This window comes from Nicotiana sylvestris, chromosome 1 (genome assembly GCF_000393655.2).
Source record: "Nicotiana sylvestris chromosome 1, ASM39365v2, whole genome shotgun sequence".
NCBI classification, from domain to species: domain Eukaryota; kingdom Viridiplantae; phylum Streptophyta; class Magnoliopsida; order Solanales; family Solanaceae; genus Nicotiana; species Nicotiana sylvestris.
This window is the reverse complement of record NC_091057.1, coordinates 151,909,961-151,929,968: the sequence shown is the minus strand read 5'-3', so window position 1 is coordinate 151,929,968 and position 20,008 is coordinate 151,909,961. Positions and strand designations below refer to the sequence as shown.

Genomic DNA, 20,008 nt, shown 5'->3' with positions numbered 1-20,008 from the left:
AATTCTTGTACATATTAAAAGCCAATGGAACCCCAACAAAGGTCAAAAACTGGTCCTCACTTCATTACTTGGGTGGCGTTCCCGATAATTTTCTGGGAACGTCTTTTCGAGAAAATTTTAGAAATGTTTTTTATTCGAGTTTTCTGGAAAACAACTTATGTTTGGACGGCTATTTCAAACATATATTTATGAAATTCTCGTGTTTGAATTGTGTTTTATTCTTAAAAATCTAAAGCGACGTGTATTATACTAAAAGAGTAAAACACAATAAAGAGAATCATAAGATGTACAAAATTATAGTAGTATAAAAGATTTACCACACATGTTAGGGATGGTATTTGTCAAAACTTACAAAACGAAGGGCCGATGAGATAAAATTTACACCACAATAAAAGACAACGATTTGATCCAGAATAAAAGACAACGATTTGTTTGCTCCTCCTTTTTTGGTATTTTGAAATTCTACATCGAAACTATAATTTTCCTTTCATAACGTGCTATAATAACCTCACATACTGATAGCTATCCAATCTTCTAGTTCTGCTAATTATACACTAATCCAGATGAACTTGAAATAAAATTCAAAAAGGGGAGAAAAACATATAAAAAAGCTATCCTGAATCTGATACACCAGATGTCGCAATGATTATATTCCACCGTAGAAGCAGTGAACACAGTTTAACAAGCACGAAATAGAAAAATGACCATGACAACAACTCAACCTTGAAAATTTTAGGTGTTTGACCATTTCTATTTTTTCTTGACCACATACACATCAAAATCCTTGATGAAGCAAACCCTTGACCCCTCAAGACTAAGAATCACATATATAACTCCACAAAAACTAAACCTTTCTCAGTCGGAAATGTAGAGGCAATAGAGGCTACTGCCACTGGCGACAGGAAGATGAAATAAGGAAAGCTGGACGCACAGTGCAAACTCCACAACAGAAAAAGATGACTTGCAAACTAGATCAACAGTTCGCATCACCCTATCAGACCCATAAGAGTTACATGCTTCATCAGATCCATAAGCAACATAAAAAGAGAAGTGCAAGGAGGGAAGAACCAAATTCCGGAGCACCCACAAACACGTCTTCTTGATGACAGATCCTGAGAGTTCAACCTGCGAAAAATCAGGCATATAAAAATAACATAAAAGGCATATAAGTTGAAAGGCACTCTGTGGATAAAGCAGATCCAAAGGTATATTGAAATGAGAAAACAGAGGTCAAACAACAGATTTAAGACCTTAATAAGTGAAGTCCTAGTCCATGGCAGAGTTAAAGAAAGAAACAAAACAAGAGATAACAAAATCGACCATGCAACAAATTTCAAGAACAATGGTAAAAATGGATGCGTGACCCACTTCCCTTTTCTTAAGCATGAGTTCATGCAACATAATGAAGTGATGACAAACAAAGATACAAGCACAGAACTGAGTTTGACCATCATATTGCCAAGTGCCTAATAGATAATAGAGATATAGATTCGAGTTACTCCGCGCCAAGTCAAGACATTTTACTTAATATACGCTCATCAATGGTGCATCCTTTAACAAAAAGGGGCAGAGACACATTATCTGCCCTAAACCCGAGACATTTCATTGAACAATATTCATAGCTGTAGTTGGTTTTTCTTTTCGGGGCTGATAAACGTAGGAAATGTTCCAACACACAAGAAACCCAAATAATATGAAGTCGAAGTAATGCCAGGATATGCAGATGCCAATGCATCATGAGACATGTTATGCAAGGAAGTTCCAAAACAAGTTCAGTCAGTAAATCACGCAAATGCCAAATGCAAAGATCATAAATCTTGAAATTTCTGATTTCATAAAAGACAATAAAATTCATCTGACACATACAAACAGGTAAATAAGAGGCAAAACCAAGGCTGGAGAAAGCATGGCCGTTTCTAACTAAGAATGCTCCACCGATAGAGGAAAAGAGAGGAATGTGAAAACTGAGAGATAGAATGCAGAAGGTAGAAGGACAACAAACATGCAAACACGAGAAGCAAACTGGGAACGTTCTTTGAAACAAAAGGACAAAAATAAACCGAGGCATAAAAAGGGTCAGTCTGCGATGGTGACAACATCCTTGAACGTGTCTGTATCAGCAGCTTGAGCCATATTACAACATGCCTTCAAGTATAACATTATGAGACAGGAACCAATGAATATAGATTGCACGAGAAAAGGTAGAGGGCGTCCTAAGAAGTATTGGGGAGAGGTGATCAGGCAGGAAATGGCAAGGCTTTAGATTTCCGAGGACAAGGCCCTTGATAGAAAGCTGTGGAGGTCGAGTATTAGGGTTGTAGGTTAGGAGGTAATTGAGTCTTACCTTACTTCGTGCCTTTGTGAGACTAGTTTGGTAGGGGTTTTGTCTAAGATAGCTAGTGGTAATGTTGTATGTTACTACTCTTTCGTTTCTCATCGTGCTGGGTCTAGTTACTGGCTATCGCTTTTGCTTTCCATCTATCTTCTGGTTTTCATGTTGTTATTTTTCCTATGATTTCTACGGTGGTACTAATATTGTCTCTTTTTGTCTTCTTGAGCCGAGGGTCTTTCGGAACAGCCTCTCTACTCCTTCGGGGTAGGAGTAAGGTCTGCGTAAATACTACCCTCCCCAGACCCCACTAGTGGGATTTTACTGGGTCGTCGTTGTTGTTGTCACAGATCTCCATCAGACAACTCTTTTTTTCTGAACAAAGGCCTCTTTTTTTTCTGAACAAAGGCCTCTTTTTTTCTTAATAACCAATAAATACATTGTTTCTAGCTTTGGAACTTGGTGAATAATGGGTGGGCTCCTCTGCCCTGCCATTCTCCATTTGAATACTAGACCTAGTTCACCAGCACAGGTTCAAAGTCGTGATGTGCATCCTGCACTGTATAATCTTTCTGTTAAGCCAAGGGACTGGGGGCTGAACAAAGCATATGTTCATCAGCATATGTAACGTAGACCGACTCTTTCCTACACTTTGAGCCGGGTTCGTGATTAAGCTAAAATTTATCATAAGCAAAAACTGTCGCAAAAAGGCTTGGCAGCCTAAAAAATCGCATAAAGAACCTCGAACTGCAAACTAACTTCAATGAGCAGGAAGCAGCCACTTACGAAGCACACATATTAAACATCAGGATATCTGATATAAGCAACTTGGCGCACTAAACTATCACAATTCCCACCACAATAAATGCAGCTAAACCAAAAAAAAGTTAAGCTGTCCTACTTTTACCATGCTTAATGTGATAAAATGACCAGACTCTACAATTCAATAAACAGTCGTTCGTTATAGTCAAACTAACCGCACAGTAGGAAAAAGAAAAAAAATAAAACGATTGTTAACTCAAGCAACTCTATTATCACCTAAAATAATTAATTAGGTAATATCTGCAAGCATAACTATTCTATCAATTTATCTTCCTTCAAGTCCCTTGATAGGGAATTATGGAGGTCGAGCATTAAGGTTGTAGGTTTAGGGAGAGTGTGAATATTTCTACAGCACAATAGAGTGAGACTATCCAGTTAGGAGTTAGACTAGGAATGTCATTGGTCGTCTATTGATGCAGGGCTTTACCTTCTAGTTGTGCTATACCAGCCATCTATTTCGTATTTCGTATTATATTGTTGTTATTTTTATTATGCATTTTTATGGTACTAATATATCATCTCCTATTGCTTTTTTGAGCCGAGGGTCTCCTGGAAACAGCCTCTCTACCCTTCGGGGTAGGGGTAAGATCTGCGTACATATTACCCTCCCCAGGCCCCACTTGTGGGATTATACTGGGTCGTTGTTGTTGTTGTTGTTATCTTCCTTCAAGTAGAGCAGTGAGAAAAATAATTGCTGATAACCTGAACACAGGATTCTAAGACAGATTCAATGAATCTTCTTTTCAATGAGTCATTTAATCAAAGATGTAAACACAAAAACTCCAAACACCACCATTAAGATTAATCCTTAAAAATGAGAAGTATCGATTGGACAACATCAAATGACAATTAAACGGGACAAAAAAGCACCAAGAAGAAGGCATACCACCACCCAGATTGCTCTCAAACAATTGAAAGATTATAGGAGCTGCAGAGCTGAAGAAGTGCTGCTTGATTTGCTGCCTCAAGATTTTCCCTAATAAGTTGTGGATACATCCCAGGGGAACTAGAAGCATGATTTGCCATGGAAGCCACCAAATATTGCTTTGGATCATTCACTTCCTTCAAAGGATCCTCTTCTTTCTTCCCAGCATTATAAAGATGGACAAAAGTTGCATTATAACCCACAGTCTCCCCAAAGTCTGGAACGTCTGGCTCCTCCGACAGTCTCTCTTCCTCTGGCCTAGAGAGTAGAGTAACAATACTGTCAAGCATTTTGCCCCGAACCTTGGAATCCAATAATGTTGAAGATTCACATATTAGTTTAGTTGAAGCAACTGAAGTCAGCTTGAGTTCAACTGATCCTGTGATTAACTTGAGGTTAGGTACCCAAAATTGCTCCACAATTGTATGGAAGACATCCTTCTGAACAGCATTCATCGAAACCACAAGATTTTGTAACCCATGCTTGACCAAGAAAAGAGACATAAATATCACAAGATTCTTCATAAACTTCACTGTTCTGCCATGCTGCAGCCGATTAAAAAGTGAAACCCAAATGTGGCCGACAAAAGGTGATATCACATCATACCCAAGGTTTTCAATAACTGTGTTGAGCACATAAAACCCCTGTTCATCTGTGCTGGGAGATGAAATAAGTGTATTGAAAATACCCAGAACATTAGACAGTCTGCCCTGTTGGTTAAGCTCATGGGGTGCCTTACGAAGGAATGCTTGGAGCAAGCGAACAAGAGCAGGAACATTTGCCGACTTTTTCCATGACTCAGGTAAAAGGAGAATCTCAAAGATCTGCACGTAGTGCTGAGGAACAGGAGGTCTATTCAACTCAACAAGCTGGGACAACAGTTGGAATGCATAAGGGAAGAACTCGCTCACATCATTAGCTAAGATCATCTGGAGGCTAGGGAAAAGGCTTCCTTCAAAAGCAGATATGAGAGTAGGATCCCCCTCACAGGCTCTCCTAATAAGAACAGCAACTGATTCAAAGAGATAATGGTTGAAGATAGGATTTTTTGGGTTCGGGCAGACTCTGTTGAGAACATTTGTCAGACCAGTTATGCAAGCTGAAGCAACATCACGAGAAATTTCAGCAACTCCAAGCACTCGCATGATACACTTCATTATATATTGATTCTCCTCGGATTCTGGCTTCTCCAAGGCACTGAAAAGGTTCGACATCAACACAAGCAAAAAGGGACTAATATCTGTGGCTGTATATCTTGGTCGTGTCCCTTCATCTTTGACGAGCAAGAGTTTCTCAATGCAACTCGCAGCATAAGAATGAACCACATTGGACTCTGCAGCAAGGAAACGCACAACATCTGGAAGCAATGCCATTGCAACATCCTTTGGCAGCTGATTTCTAAACATAGTAAAGAACTTCAATGCACCTGCCTTCAACATTGGAAAAGCATTCACATCCCTACTTTGCAGCTCTGGTACAATAACTGAACCAAAAAAGTTCTCAACATCTATAAGATCAGTTGAGACTGTACTACCACCTGCCTTTTTAGTTGCAAGGGAGACGACCAAATAGATAGCGCAATCCTTATATTTCCAATTTGCTTCTGGATTCTGAGCAAACAAGGCCAAACAATTTTTTATTTGAAGGGAAACCTTCTCCGTGACCTTGACTTTGTAATGCATGGCAATGCCCTTGAGCAGTTCACATGCAATCCTCCTCCTCGTGTCAAGATCACTCCCTTCCATATCCCTTCTAATAAACTCAATATAGTTCATTTCAAACAACTCCTCATCCTCATCCCTCAACATCACATTGGGAATAACAATACTCTGACAAATCTGTTCCAAAATGTCATCTCTTTCAAAGAGAGCATGATGAACACTTGTACTAACAGTGGTTAAGAACTTGATTGCAGTAACAGTTAGCCGTTCCCTGCTAGAAGATGCAGATGAAACCACAAGAAGACTCCATACAGCCTCCACAAACCCGCTTAAATACTTTTGGAACAGTTCCTCCTCCTTCTCCATATAAAGACCAATATTTTCACACACTGCAGCACGCAGGCCATCGACAACAGCAAGACCATCATTCCCACTGTCCTCAAGCACGGGGTACTTCACAGTGAGATACTTCTTAAACTCAATCATCCACTCATCCATATGGTCCTCAAAGAACTCAGGCAACTCCTGAAAATTCAACGAATAAAATATCCTACAGCACAACCTCTGAGACTCTACGTACAGTTTCAGAGTCGCTGCATCTGCAGCCCCAGACCCCACAGCTTGATCGATTACATTCACTGTTCTTTTAAACAGTTCCAAAAGTGGCTTCGCAAACTTATCAAGACATTCTTTCAAATCGACAAGCAACTCATTGGTCTTAAACTGATATCGAAACTTCTTAAACAAAGAATTAATCGTAGCTAAAACACCATTAACAGAAACATAATCATTAGCTTGTGTCAAACTAACAAGGTTGGCAACAAGCTCAGGCAACAAAGTGGGCCACTGTAACGGGAAATCATGCTTACCAATCACGGCCAATGCTTCGCTGAGCTGAGACTGTATCTTGGGTGACAACTTAAGCATAAGAGAAACAATCAAACTCTTAATAAGCTCCTTTTCAGCGTTTGAAATTGGGGTTAAGGATGGAACATTTGGTTCTTTAGGAGGAGATGGAGCCCAACGGGCCTTGAGATGATTTTTAAAGTTAACAGCAGCAGCATGACGAATCTGCTCATCAACAGAAGGCTCAGCTACGAGCTGAAGGACGGCGAGGCCATAGTTAGATCTCTCAGAGGCCTCGGCAAGTGCCGCTTCAGCTCGACGGCGTGGCTCCGGTAACGGAGACAGCGTATTAAGGAAGCATTGGGACAGAAATTGTAGGGTTTCGGGGTTCCACTCCATTCTAGGGTTTTACGGAAGAGTAAATTGAAAAACTTGTAATCTATAGATATAGGTATAGCATATGAATGCAACTAGGGTTTTTTGGAATTGAAATATGGAGATTGAAGAGTACCTTTTTCGAGCGATGGATTTGCGAATGGCTGAGCGAGAGGAATTTGAACAACTGAGTGAAGGAGGGACTAGGGGGAATTTGGAATTTAAGCTGGCTGTCTACTTTAATGGGCCTGGGCTTAGTGCCATTTCCTTTTTGGAAATATGAAATTGTATAGCAAATGCAAATTTTCTCTTCTTTAGAAGAAGACTTTCGACACGTCGGCTTGGAATCTTTTTAAATAAGTTTGAGGGCATTTAAGTCATTTATCATTAGCTATATACGTGCCTTTTTGTGCTCTCCCCAGATATATGTGTACATTTCTGGCTATTACCACATGTATCTTTTCTTCTCTTTCAATGTATGTATCCCTTAGCAAAGCAGACACAAGAAAAAGCATCAGAGAAGCGATCCATCACAAGACCAGTTCGAAATCAAGTAAAAATTTCTTTCTGAATTTCAGATTTGAATTTGATTCAAAGTTATTTTGCTCGATTATTGCTCTGTATCAGCTTTACTCCTTAGTTTCTAGCTTTTAATCCATTCTCTTTGGTTTTGGCATTTGTTGGGCTGTGAGTTGTGTTTGTACCTGTGATTTGTGCTGAATTTTCCTACTTTCTCTCTCAAATCTCTTGAACTAAATCAATTAACCTACAGAAGAATCGAAAATTCTCGAGCTAGGGTTTTGATGGATGAATTTGGGAAATTTTATTGTTTTCTATATGTTTCTTCTTTCTTTTTTGTTTTAAATTTATGAAAACAGAGTGAATTAATTACAGATTTTCGAGTTAAGGTTTCGATGGATGAAATTGGGAAATTTTTTGTTTTTCGGAGATGAATTGAAATCAAGAAAACAAATTCAGTTTCTTTACTTGCTTGAATTTCTGTTTTTTACACCAAATACCAGCTGCCTAATTTATGTGGTCCATGTAAAGCATATAGGAGAGTAGTGAAGTCTAAAAGTGCACTAAATACCCTGCCTCATATTCATTTCCAGTTGCCTTTTCTAATAGCTCTTTATGTTTTAAAAGGAGAAAGAAATCCATATGTTGTAATATCTATCTGCTAATGCTTTTTCTTTATAACTGTATTAATAGAACAAGTAGTAGTTTCGGTATAAAAAGTAGGTGGAATTTTGAATAGCTGCCTACTAATTCTGTTGATTTAGTTGTCGAATGATTTAAATACTTACTATCAGAATTGGATTCGATATTAGATAGGTAACTTACACTTAGTCTAAGAAAAACATTTAAAAGAGGAACAAACATGTAGCTAGAACACACAACCTTAAGAGCAAGAACACACAATTCTCAGAGGGCCTATGGAGATCGGAGAAACAAAGTACAAAGAAATTGTGTGTTTTTGCAGTGTTTTAATTTTACTTTTGTATCGTATACGTGTCTTTCATTATGCAACTGAATAGTCCACCACGCAGCATATCACTCTACCTCTCGAGCAACACTTAGTTTTGAGTATTTAAAACAGGTACACTTATACCAAATCCAGGTCACTCTGGTAGAAATAATGGATGCAATGTACTCTGACTATCCTTTTTTATGAAGCCATTTAATCTTAGACCACGTAAAAATTTAATTGCATAATCTACTGAAGCTTGATGCAAAAAAACTCAAAAAAACTTTATTGTATCTTACACTTTATTATCTCACCTTGACCAGTTAACCTACTACTTCTCAGAGCAGTGAAGCTGCAAAAGTTAGAATATTGAACTATCAATGCTATTATGAAAAGTGTGCAAATCTTCATACCAAAGCAAAAGAGGTATGCAGAATGCAAATGTCCAGATATTAACTCAAATACCCACTAACTTAAAAAGCTATGTTTACTTTCACTTTCCTAACACTTGGTACTATAACAGTAAGCCTAATCATTCTCCCCCTTTGCAACGTGGCTTTAACCCTGCAACTGAGTAGACACGTATCATTGGCCACTTCTTGCTATCTGTTCATCGCCTTCTTCTGCCTCTCTATCATCTCTATTTCATCTTCCCATGTTGCGATTTTGCTGATTCTGGCATTTCAAGCAATATATAATGAATTACCCATTGGGCTATGTTGGTTGCTCTTGGTACTTTGAACCCAGACCTGTTAGAGTTGACGAAACTATTTTAGTTTGCGGAACCGATTGGGGTTAGAGTTGACGAGACTGTTAGATTAAGGATGGTATCTTTCATTTATGTGTTATTGCTAGATTTTCCTTTGTTAACAGGTGATGCTACCAATATCTATTGATATTATGAGTTCTCGTAACACACATGCTTCAGCTTTGACTAATTTACGAGATCCAAGTTATCATCCGTCGAATTTTTGACCTAGATCTTGGATCCATTAAGATATTCACATAAACTGCTTCTTTTTGTTACTTTTATCTTTCTTTAACCAGTAATTGGTAACGCTAATGTCACGACCCCAGTTCACCCACCATGAACATGTCGTGACGACACCTAGTTCCTACGACTAGGTAAACCTAATAATGCGGAAAAACAAATTAAACTTGCGGAAAATAGATAATTAAGCTTGAAAACTATAAGAGAAAATGTATATAAGTGCCGCTCGGCATATACAACTCAATCATCATGGAAAATCTATAACAACATCCCAAAACTCGGAAACTCACGGGAAACACAAGTTAATAGAAATGTGATACACTGCTCTAACTCCAGAGTGTCTGATCAACTGTAAGAAAGGAAAGCTATCTAATAAATCTGGAATAAGATAGAGACTCCTGGTCTGCGGACGCGGCAGATATACCTTGAAGTCTCCGCTAGATCTCTCAGCCTCGGGAATAGTACGCCTGGGTGGAAGTACCTGGATATGCACATGAAAAACATGCGCAGAAGGGGCATGAGTACACCACGACAGTACTCAATAAGTGCCAAGCCTAACCTCGGTCGGGTAGTGACGAGGAAGGTCAGGGCCCTACTAAGATAAAATATAATAACAAGACAAGTTATACGGAGTAACAATAACACGCAGAGAATAAGGTAACACATAGTAAATCAGCTCAATATCAGTACCAACAACGAGGATCTCCCAGGATACCGTCCTGTAGTCCATTTCATCAACTGTCCAAGGAGCTCCTGGGATACCGTCCCGTAGTCCATCATATATGTATATCAGAAGGATCTCCCGGGATACCGTCCCGTAGTCCAACTATCAATGTGCAGGGGGATCTACCGGGAATCTAACCCATAGTCCCAAAGTAAAAGTGCAGGGGGATCTATCGAGAATCTAACCCGTAGTCCCAAAGTAAAAAAATAAGGGGGGGAGCTACCGGAATCCCACATCCGTAGTCCCAATGTAAATGCGCATCCACAACCAGAAGATATTCAAAAATGAAGTACAAAAAGACAAGCAACAGGTAGTACTAGCCTAACATGCTTCACGTAGTACAGTCAAGGCAACTTAAGCAAATAGGCAATTTAAATCAACTAAACATGCTTTTCTAATCTAACACAGATTATAATTGCAAGTAGAATAAAGCAAATACGAAAGAAACTCAATGTCAATATCTTAAGTAAAAACCGGATTTTCAACAATTAGCTCAAGTATGCACTCGTCACCTCATGTACAAGGTATTCAATTACCAAATATCATATCCTAAGGGGAAAGGTCCCCCACACAAGGTTAAACAAGTCACTTACCTCGAACCGGCTCCAAAATCAACTCGAAATCACACTTTTGCCACGAGTATCCGACTCCAAATGACCCAAATCTATTCAATTCAATTACATATCGTAAATAACATCTCAAGCAACTAATTCTACTATTTAATTCAACGATAAGATGTGAAATTAGGTAAAATAACCAAAATGCCCCATAGGCCAACGTCTCGGAATCAGATAATTTTCACATTTTCAGAACTCTCGTACTCTCACGAGTCTAACCATATAAAAATCTCCTAAATCGGAGGTCAAACACCCACTCAAAACTCAATAGTTTGGTCTATGAAGTTTTTCCCATTTTTCATTCAAAAATCCGAAACTAAGGATGAATTCGTGATTAGATTAATGGGTTTTAAGCATAAGGGAGTAGAGAATCATTACCCAGTAGTTGCCCTCGAAAAACCTTCGAAATTTCTCCCAAATTTGAGCTCCCAAGCTTGTGTTTTGATAAAAATGGCAAACCCTCGGTTTTGAATTGTTTATAACTGCCCAGGGATTTGTTCTATGCGATCTCAAGAGTAGGAATGCGATCGCGAAGAGTAAATTATAAAGGCCCAGAAAATAGCCTATGCGAACGCAGAGAAGGGCCTGCAATCGCAGAAGAGAAAGAAGCAGGTCTATGCGAACGCAACCATGGTCCTACGACCGCGTAGAAGAACTTGGGCTCTGAGACACCGACTCAGTTTATTCAGTACGAATGCGTAGAGGGAGTTGCGAACGCGAAGAAGGGGAATGGCAATATTATGCGATCGCGATCCAGGTTATGCGATCGCATAGAAGGATTTGGCCCCCTCTGGAATTTGCACTATGTGATTGCGGAGGTGAAGATGTGATCGCAGAGAAGGAAAAATCTGCAGCAAAACTAAAGAGAAATCTGCAACACTTTTCAACACAAAAATGCCCCGTTGAGCATCCGAAACACACCCGAGGCCCCCAGGACCTCAACCAAACCTACGAACATATCCTATAACATCATTCAAACTTGTACCAATCCTTAAACCACCTAAAACAACGCCAAAAACTCGAATTAATCAAGGATTTAAGCCTAAGAACTTCAAATTCTCTCAAAACACGCTTTCGATCAAAAATCTAACCAAACCACGTCCGAATGACCTGAAATTTTACACACACATCCCAAATGACATGACGAAGATACTGCAACTTTTGGAATTCCATTCTAACTCTTGGGTCAAACACTCACTATCGGACCGGAAACTTCAAAAATTCAAACTTCGGCATTTCAAGCCTAAATGAGCTACGAACTTCCAAAATGCATTCCGAACACGCTCCCAACCCCGAAATCACCTAACGGAGCTAACAGAACCATCAGATTTATATTCCGAGGTCGTCTTTACACTGTTCTAATTACGGACCACTTTTCAGCACTTAAGCTCTCATTTAGGGACTAAGTGTCCCAAAACTCTCCGAAACCCAACACTAAAAGTCCCGGCAAAACAAAATAGTAGAAATGAACTTAGGGGAAACAGTTAATAGGGGATCTGGGCATTAATTCTTAAGACGACCGGCCGGGTCGTCACATCCTCCTACACTTAAACATTTGTTCGTCCTCGAACGAGCATAGAAAACATATATGAAGTAGTGAAAAGATGAGGGTATCGGCTGCTCGTATCCCGCTCGGTCTCCCAAGTCGCCTCCTCGGCCGGCTGGCCCCGCCACTGAACCTTTACTGAAGCGATGTTCTTTGATCTCAACTTTCTGACCTGCCTGTCCAATATAGCCACTGACTCCTCAACATAGGATAGATCCTTGTCCAACTGGACTGAACTATAATCCAACACGTGCGACGAATCATCGTGATACCTCCGGAGCATCGAAACATGAAATATCGGATGAACTCCAGCCAAACTGGGAGGTAAGGTAAGCTCATAAGCAACCTCCCCAACTCGCCTCAAAATCTCAAAAGGTCCAATAAACCTCGGACTCAACTTTCCTTTCTTTCCAAACCTCATGACACCCTTTATAGGCGAAACCCGAAGCAGAACCCGCTCTCCGACCATATATGACACATCACGAACCTTCCTGTCCATGTAGCTCTTCTGTATGGACTGGGCTGTACGGAGTCTATCCTGAATCACCTTGACCTTCTCCAATGCATCCTGAACCAACTATGTGCCTAATAGTCTGGCCTCACCTGGCTCAAACCAGCCCACCGGAGATCTGCACCTCCTACCATGTAAAGCCTCATATGGTGCCATCTGAATACTGGACTGATAACTGTTGTTATAAGCAAACTCCGCCAATGGCAAGAACTGATCCCAAGGCCCTCCAAACTCAATCACACACGCACGGGGCATATCCTCAAGAATTTGAATAATGCGCTCGGACTGTCCGTCCATGTGGGGGTGAAATGTTGTGCTCAACTCCACTCGAGTACCCAACTCCCGCTGAACGCCCCCCCCCGAACCGTGATGTAAACTGAGTACCTTTGTCCAAAATAATAGAAACTGGAATGAAATAATAGAAACTAGAATGCCATGCAGACGAACGATCTCTCGAGTATAAATATTTGCCAACTGCTTTGATGAATAAGTAGTACACACAGGGATAAAATGAGCGGACTTGGTTAGCCGATCCACAATCACCCAATTGACATAGAACTTCTTCGCGGTCCGAGGGAGACCAACTACAAAATCCATGGTGATCCTCTCCCATTTCCACTTCGGAATCTCTATCTGTTGAAGCAACCACCTGGTCTCTGGTGCTCATACTTTACCTGCTGACAGTTGAGGCATCTAGCTACATATCCAACTATATCCTTCTTCATGTGCCTCCACCAATAGTGTTATCTCAAATCCTGATATATCTTCGCGGCACCCGGATGAATGGAATACCGCGAACTATGGGCCTCTACTAAAATCAACTCTCGAAGCCCATCAACATTGGGCACACAAATCCGGCCCTGCGTCCTCAATACCCCGTCATCTCCAATGGTTATATCTCTGGCATCGCCGTGCTGAACCGTGTCCTTGAGGACCAGTAAATGAGGGTCAAATAAGGAAGACCGAGAAACCATACTGCCGCTCCCTGATACGATCAAATAAGGAAGACCGAGAAACCACGCAAGCTAGGACCCGACTGGGCTCCGAAAGGTCCAATCTCACAAATTGACTGGCTAAGGCCTGAACATCCATCGCCATAGGCCTCTCTGAAGCTGGTAAATATGCCAAACTCCCCAAACTCTCTGCCCGACGACTCAAGGCATCCGCTACCACATTGACCTTGCCCGGATGATACAGAATAGTAATATCATAATCCTTTTCAGCAACTCTAACCACCTCCTCTGGCGCAAATTTAGATCCTTTTGCTTGAACAAGTGCTGCAAATTCCGATGGTCAGTATAAATCTCACAAGGCACACCGTACAAATAATGATGCCAGATCTTCAAGGCATGAACAATAACAGCTAACTCAAGGTCATGGACATGGTAATTCTTCTCATGTATCTTCAACTGTCTGGATGCGTAGGCAATCACCCTACCGTCCTACATCAACACCGCTCCAAGGCCAACCCGTGAGGCATCACAATAAACTGTATAGGACCCCAAACCAGTAGGCAATATCAAAATAGGGGCTGTAGTCAAAGCTGTCTTGAGCTTCTGAAAGCTCACCTCACACTCATCTATCCACTGAAATGGAGCTCCCTTCTGGATCAATCAAGTCATAGGGGCTGCAATCGACGAAAACCCCTCCACAAAACGACGGTAATAACCCGCCAAGCCAAGGAAACTACGAATCTCTGTAGCTGAGGACGGCCTAGGCCAACTCTGCACGGCCTCCACCTTCTTCGGATCCACCCGAATGCCCTCACTCGATACCACGTGGCCTAAGAATGCCACAGAATCCAACCAAAACTCACATTTTTAGAATTTTGCATATAACCTTTTCTCCCTCAGGGTCTGAAGCACTATCCTCAGGTGCTGCTCATGATATTCCCGACTCCGGGAGTAAACAAGAATATCATCTATGAAAACAATGACGAACGAGTCGAGATATGGCCTGAACACACTGTGCATCAAATGCATAAAAGCTGCTGGGGCATTGGTCAGCCCAAATGACATAACAAGGAACTCGTAATGACTATACCGAGTCCTGAAGGCAGTCTTCGTGATGTCTAGCTCCTGAATCTTCAACTGATGGTAACTTGAGTGCAAATCAATCTTAGAAAACACCTGTGTGCCCTGAAACTGGTCAAATAGATCATCAATACGAGGCAGAGGATAACGGTCTTAACTGTAACCTTGTTCAACTGGCGATAATCGATACACATACGCATAGAACCATCCTTTTTCTTCACAAACAAGACAGGAGCACCCCACGGTGAAACACTAGGTCGAATAAAACCCTTATCAAGAAGTTTTTGTAACTGATCTTTCAACTCCTTCAACTCAGGAGGAGCCATACGGTACCGAGGAATGGAAATGGGCTGAGTGCCCGGCAACAAATCAATGCCAAAATCAATATCTCTATTGGGCGGCATGCCCAGAATATCAGCTGGAAACACATCGGGATAATCCCGTACCACTGGGACTGAATCAACAGAAGGGGTATCAATACTGACATCTCTCACATAAGCTAAATACGCGGCACACCCCTTCTCAACCATACACTGAGCTTTAAGGAAAGAGGTAACTCTACTGGGAGTGTGATCTAAGGTACCACTCCACTCAACATGCGGAATACCTGGCATAGCCAGCGTCACGGTCTTGGCGTGACAATCAAGAATAGCATAATGGGGCGACAACCAGTCCATGCCCAAGATAATATCGAAATCCACCATACTGAGTAACAATAAATCCGCTCTGGTCTCAAAACCACGTATAGTAACCAAACACGACCGATAAACACAGTCCACAACAAGAGAATCTCCCACAAGAGTAGAAACATAAACAGGAGAACTTAAAGAATCTCGAGCTACACCCAAATACGGAGCAAAATAAGAAGACACATAAGAATAAATGGAGCCTGGATCGAATAGAACCGATGCATCTCTGTGACAAACCAGTATAATACCTGTAATGACTGAATCGGAGGCAACAGCCTCGGTAAGAGCAGGAATGGCATAATATCTGGCCTGGACTCCCCCTCGAGGGCGACCTCTACCTCTCCGACCTCCGCCCCTAGTTGGCTAGGCAGATAGGGTAGCAGCTGGAGCCGTGATCATGGGCTGAGAACTCTGCTGAGCACGTTGTAGCTGAGAAGTCTGTGAAGATGCACCCCTACCAAGTTTGGGGTAGTCCCTAACCATGTGACGTGTATCACCACACTCGAAACAAGCTCTAGGAGGACGTGGTGGCTGTGACTAGCTAGGGCCAGGTCTGCTGGACTGGCCTCTGATAGCACCCCGCGTAGGAGGCGCGCTAGAAACCGGAGGTGCATAGTAATGCTCCTGAGGTCTAGGAGGAGCTGGAGCACTGCTGGCTGCTGAAAGAGCTGAATGACTGGGGTGACCCATATAACCCCTACCATGTCTACCTGCTGCTGGGGTACGGGCACCAGAGTAGTTTCCCGACTCTCGAGACCTCTTGGCCTCTCTCTCCTCTCGCTCCCTAGCGAGCATACCCTTGATCCTCTTAGCAATGCTCACTACCTACTGATAAGGAATGTCCATCTTCAACTCTCGAGCCATGCTAGATCTGATGGGTAGGATAAGACCCTCAATGAACCGGCAAACTCTCTCATGGACTGTAGCAACCAAGGCCGGTGCATGCCTGGCATATCTGGTGTAACGGATGGCATGCTCTAAAACTGTCATAGCACCATGGCGCAAATGCTCAAACTCTGCGCGCCATGCATCCCTGAGGCTCTAGGGAACAAACTCTCTCAGGAACATATCTGAGAACTGGGTCTAAGTCTGTGAAGCAGCCTTGTCTGGACTGTCTAACTCATATGTGCGCCACCAATCATAGGGGGCTCCCCGAAGCTGGAAGGTAGTAAAGGAAACCCCGCTAGATCCGGCTATGCCCATAGTGCGAAGAATACGGTGGCACTCCTCTAGAAACTCTAAGGCATCATCTGATGCTAGCCCACTAAATACCGGAGGATCATACTTCTTGAACCTCTCTAACCTCCGCTGCTCGTCCTCAGAAGTAGCTACCCCATCCACGGGCTGAACTGGCACTACAGGCGGAACAAGAATGATCTCTAGGACCTTCTCAACATGCACTCGCTGCTCGGGAGTACGGGCGGCGAGAGTCTGTGCTCCTCCCCCAGCCTGGGATGTGGCTGCAATAAGGGGAAGAAACCCTGCCTGAGCCAGAGTGGTGTACATAGACATGAACTGAGCTAACGTCTTCTGAAGGGCTGGAGTAGTAGTGGCAGTAGGCGTGTCAGGTGCCTGAACTCTGGCTAGATCTGCTGGCGGTACCTTAGCGGCAGCTCGCGTAGGTGCTCTGGCTGTACCACGTGCGCGTCCACGGCCTCTACCCCGGCCCCTGCCTCTAACGGCTATAATAGAGGGCGCGGGTGCCTGATCATCCCGAGCAGCACGTGTCCTCACCATCTGTGAGAGAATAGAAGACAGAAGCTTAGAATGGTGATGTCAAAAATATCGCACGACAAGGAAATCAATTGAAGTGAAGATTTTTCCTAACAGTTACATAGCCTCTCGTAGATAAGTACGGATGTCTCCATACCGATCAACGAGACTCTAATAAACCAGCCTATGTTTCGTGACTCTTATGAACCTAGAGCTCTGATACCAACTTGTCACGACCCCAGTTCACCCAGAACATTCGTGACGGCAGAGAATAAGGTAACACAGAGTAAATCAGCTCAATATCAGTACCAATAACAAGGATCTCCCAGGATACCGTCCTATAGTCCATTTCATCAATTGTTTGAGGAGCTCTCGGGATACCGTCCCGTAGTCCATCATATAAGTATATCCGAAGGATTTCCCGGAATACCGTCCCGTAGTCCAACTATCAATGTGCAGGGGGATCTACCGGGAATCTAACCCGTAGTCCCAAAGTAAAAGTGCAGGGGAATCTACCGGGAATCTAACCCGTAGTCCCAAGGTAAACAAATAAGGAGGGGAGCTACCGGAATCCCACATCCGTAGTCCCAATACAAATGCGCAACCACAACCAGAAGATATTCAGAAGTGAAGTACAAAAAGACAAGCAACAGGTAGTACTAGCCTAACATGCTTCACGTAGTACAATCAAGACAACTTAAGCAAATAGGCAATTTAAATCAACTAAACATACTTTTCTAATCTAACACAGATTATAATTGCAAGTAGAATAAAGCAAATACGAAAGAAACTCAGTCTCAATATCTTAAGTAAAAACTGGATTTTCAACAATTAGCTCAAGTACGCACTCGTCACCTCACGTACAAGGCATTCAATTACCAAATATCATATCCTAAGGGGAAAGGTCCTCCACACAAGGTTAGACAAGCCACTTACCTCGAACCGGATCCAAAATCAACTCGAAATCACACTTTTGCCACGAGTATCCGACTCCAAATGGCCCAAATCTATTCAATTCAATTACATATCGTAAATAACATCTCAAGCAACTGATTCTACTATTTAATTCAAAGATAAGACGCTAAATTAGGTAAAATGACCAAAACGCCCCACAAGGCAACGTCTCGAAATCGGATAATTTTCACATTTTCAGAACCCTCGTACTCTCACGAGTCTAACCATATAAAAATTTCCTAAATCAGAGGTCAAACACCCACTCAAAACTCAATAGTTTGGCCTATGAAGTTTTCCCCATTTTTTATTCAAAAATCCAAAATTAAGGATGAATTCACGATTAGATTAGTGGGTTTTAAGCATAAGGGTGTAGAGAATTTTTACCCAGTAGATGCCCTTGAAAAACCTTCGAAATTTCTCCCAAATCCGATCTCCCAAGCTTGTGTTTTGATAAAAATGGCAAACCCTCGGTTTTGAATTGTTTATAAAGGCCCAGAAAATAGCCCATGCGAAAGCAGAGAAGGGCCTGCGATCGCAGAAGAGAAAGAAACAGGTCTATACAAACGCAACCGTGGTCCTGCGATTGCGTAGAAGAACTTGGGCTCTGAGACACCGGCTCAGTTTATTCAGTGCGAACGCGTAGAGGGAGTTGCGAACGCGAAGAAGGGGAAGGGCAATATTATGCAATCGCGATCCAGGTTATGCGATCGCATAGAAGGATTTGGCCCCCTCTGGAATTTTCACTATGCAATTGCGGAGGTGAAGATGCGATCGCAGAGAAGAAAAATCTGCAGCAGAACTGAATAGAAATTTGCAACACTTTTCAACACAAAAATTCCCCGTTGAGCATCCGAAACACACCTGAGGCCCCCGGGACCTCAACCAAGCCTACGAACATATCCCATAACATCATTCAAACTTGTAACAATCCTTAAACCACCTAAAACAACGCCGGAAACTCGAATTAATCAAGGATTTAAGCCTAAGAACTTCAAATTCTCTCAAAACACGCTTTCGATGAAAAACCTAACTAAACCACGTTCGAATGACCTGAAATTTTACACACACATCCCAAATGACATGACGGAGCTACTGCAACTTTCGGAATTTTATTCCGACTCTCAGATCAAAAACTCACTATCGTACCGAAAACTTCAAAAATTCAAACTTCGGCATTTCAAGCCTAAATGAGCTACAGACTTCCAAAATGCATTCCGAACACGCTCCCAATCCCGAAATCACCTAACGGAGCTAATGGAACCATAATATTTCTATTCCGAGGTCGTCTTCACGCTTTTTCGACTACGGACCACTTTCCAACACTTAAGCTCTCATTTAGGGACTAAATGTCCCAAAACTCTCCGAAACCCAACACCGAACGTCCCGACAAAACAAAATAGATCAAATAAACTTAGGGGAAGCAGTTAATAGGGGATCGGGGCGTTAATTCTTAAGACGACCGGCCGGGTCATCACATCCTCCTACACTTAAACATTCGTTCGCCCTTGAACGAGCATAGAGAACATACCTGAAGTAGTGAAAAGATAAGGGTATCGGCTGCGCATATCCCGCTCGGTCTCCCAAGTCGCCTCCTCAGCCGGCTGACCCCGCCACTGAACCTTTACTGAAGTGATGTTCTTTAATCTCAACTTTCTGACCTATATGTCCAATATAGCCACTGTCTCCTCAACATAGGATAGATCCTTGTCCAACTGGATTGAACTGAAATCCAACACGTGCGACGGATCACCGTGATACCTCCGGAGCATCGAAATATGAAATACCGGATGAACCCTGGAAAAAC

General features: G+C 42.2%; 1 protein-coding gene and 1 long non-coding RNA gene across 3 annotated transcripts in view; one reads left to right on the top strand and one right to left on the bottom strand.

Moving 5' to 3' along the window:
• Positions 1–623: 623 nt before the first annotated feature.
• On the bottom strand, positions 624–7,109 carry LOC104232923 (exportin-2). Its single transcript, XM_009786203.2, has 2 exons — positions 4,038–7,109; positions 624–1,125 (listed from the first exon to the last, which is right to left on the bottom strand). The coding sequence occupies exon 1, from the start codon at positions 6,980–6,982 to the stop codon at positions 4,055–4,057; it is 2,928 nt and encodes a 975-aa protein (XP_009784505.1). The 5' UTR covers positions 6,983–7,109; the 3' UTR covers positions 624–1,125; positions 4,038–4,054.
• Positions 7,110–7,418: 309 nt separating this feature from the next.
• The window catches only part of LOC138880470 (uncharacterized), a 30,761-nt gene continuing 18,171 nt past the window's right edge, over positions 7,419–20,008 (top strand). For both annotated transcript variants that reach the window (XR_011403160.1, XR_011403158.1), the window contains exon 1: positions 7,419–7,511. This is a non-coding gene — a long non-coding RNA (uncharacterized lncRNA). The remainder of the gene's footprint in view (positions 7,512–20,008) is intronic.

What these genes read in the sequence shown, in the direction of transcription:
- LOC104232923 (XM_009786203.2), bottom strand. Translation starts at nt 6,982, where the DNA reads ATGGAGTGGAACCCCGAAACCCTACAATTTCTGTCCCAATGCTTCCTT.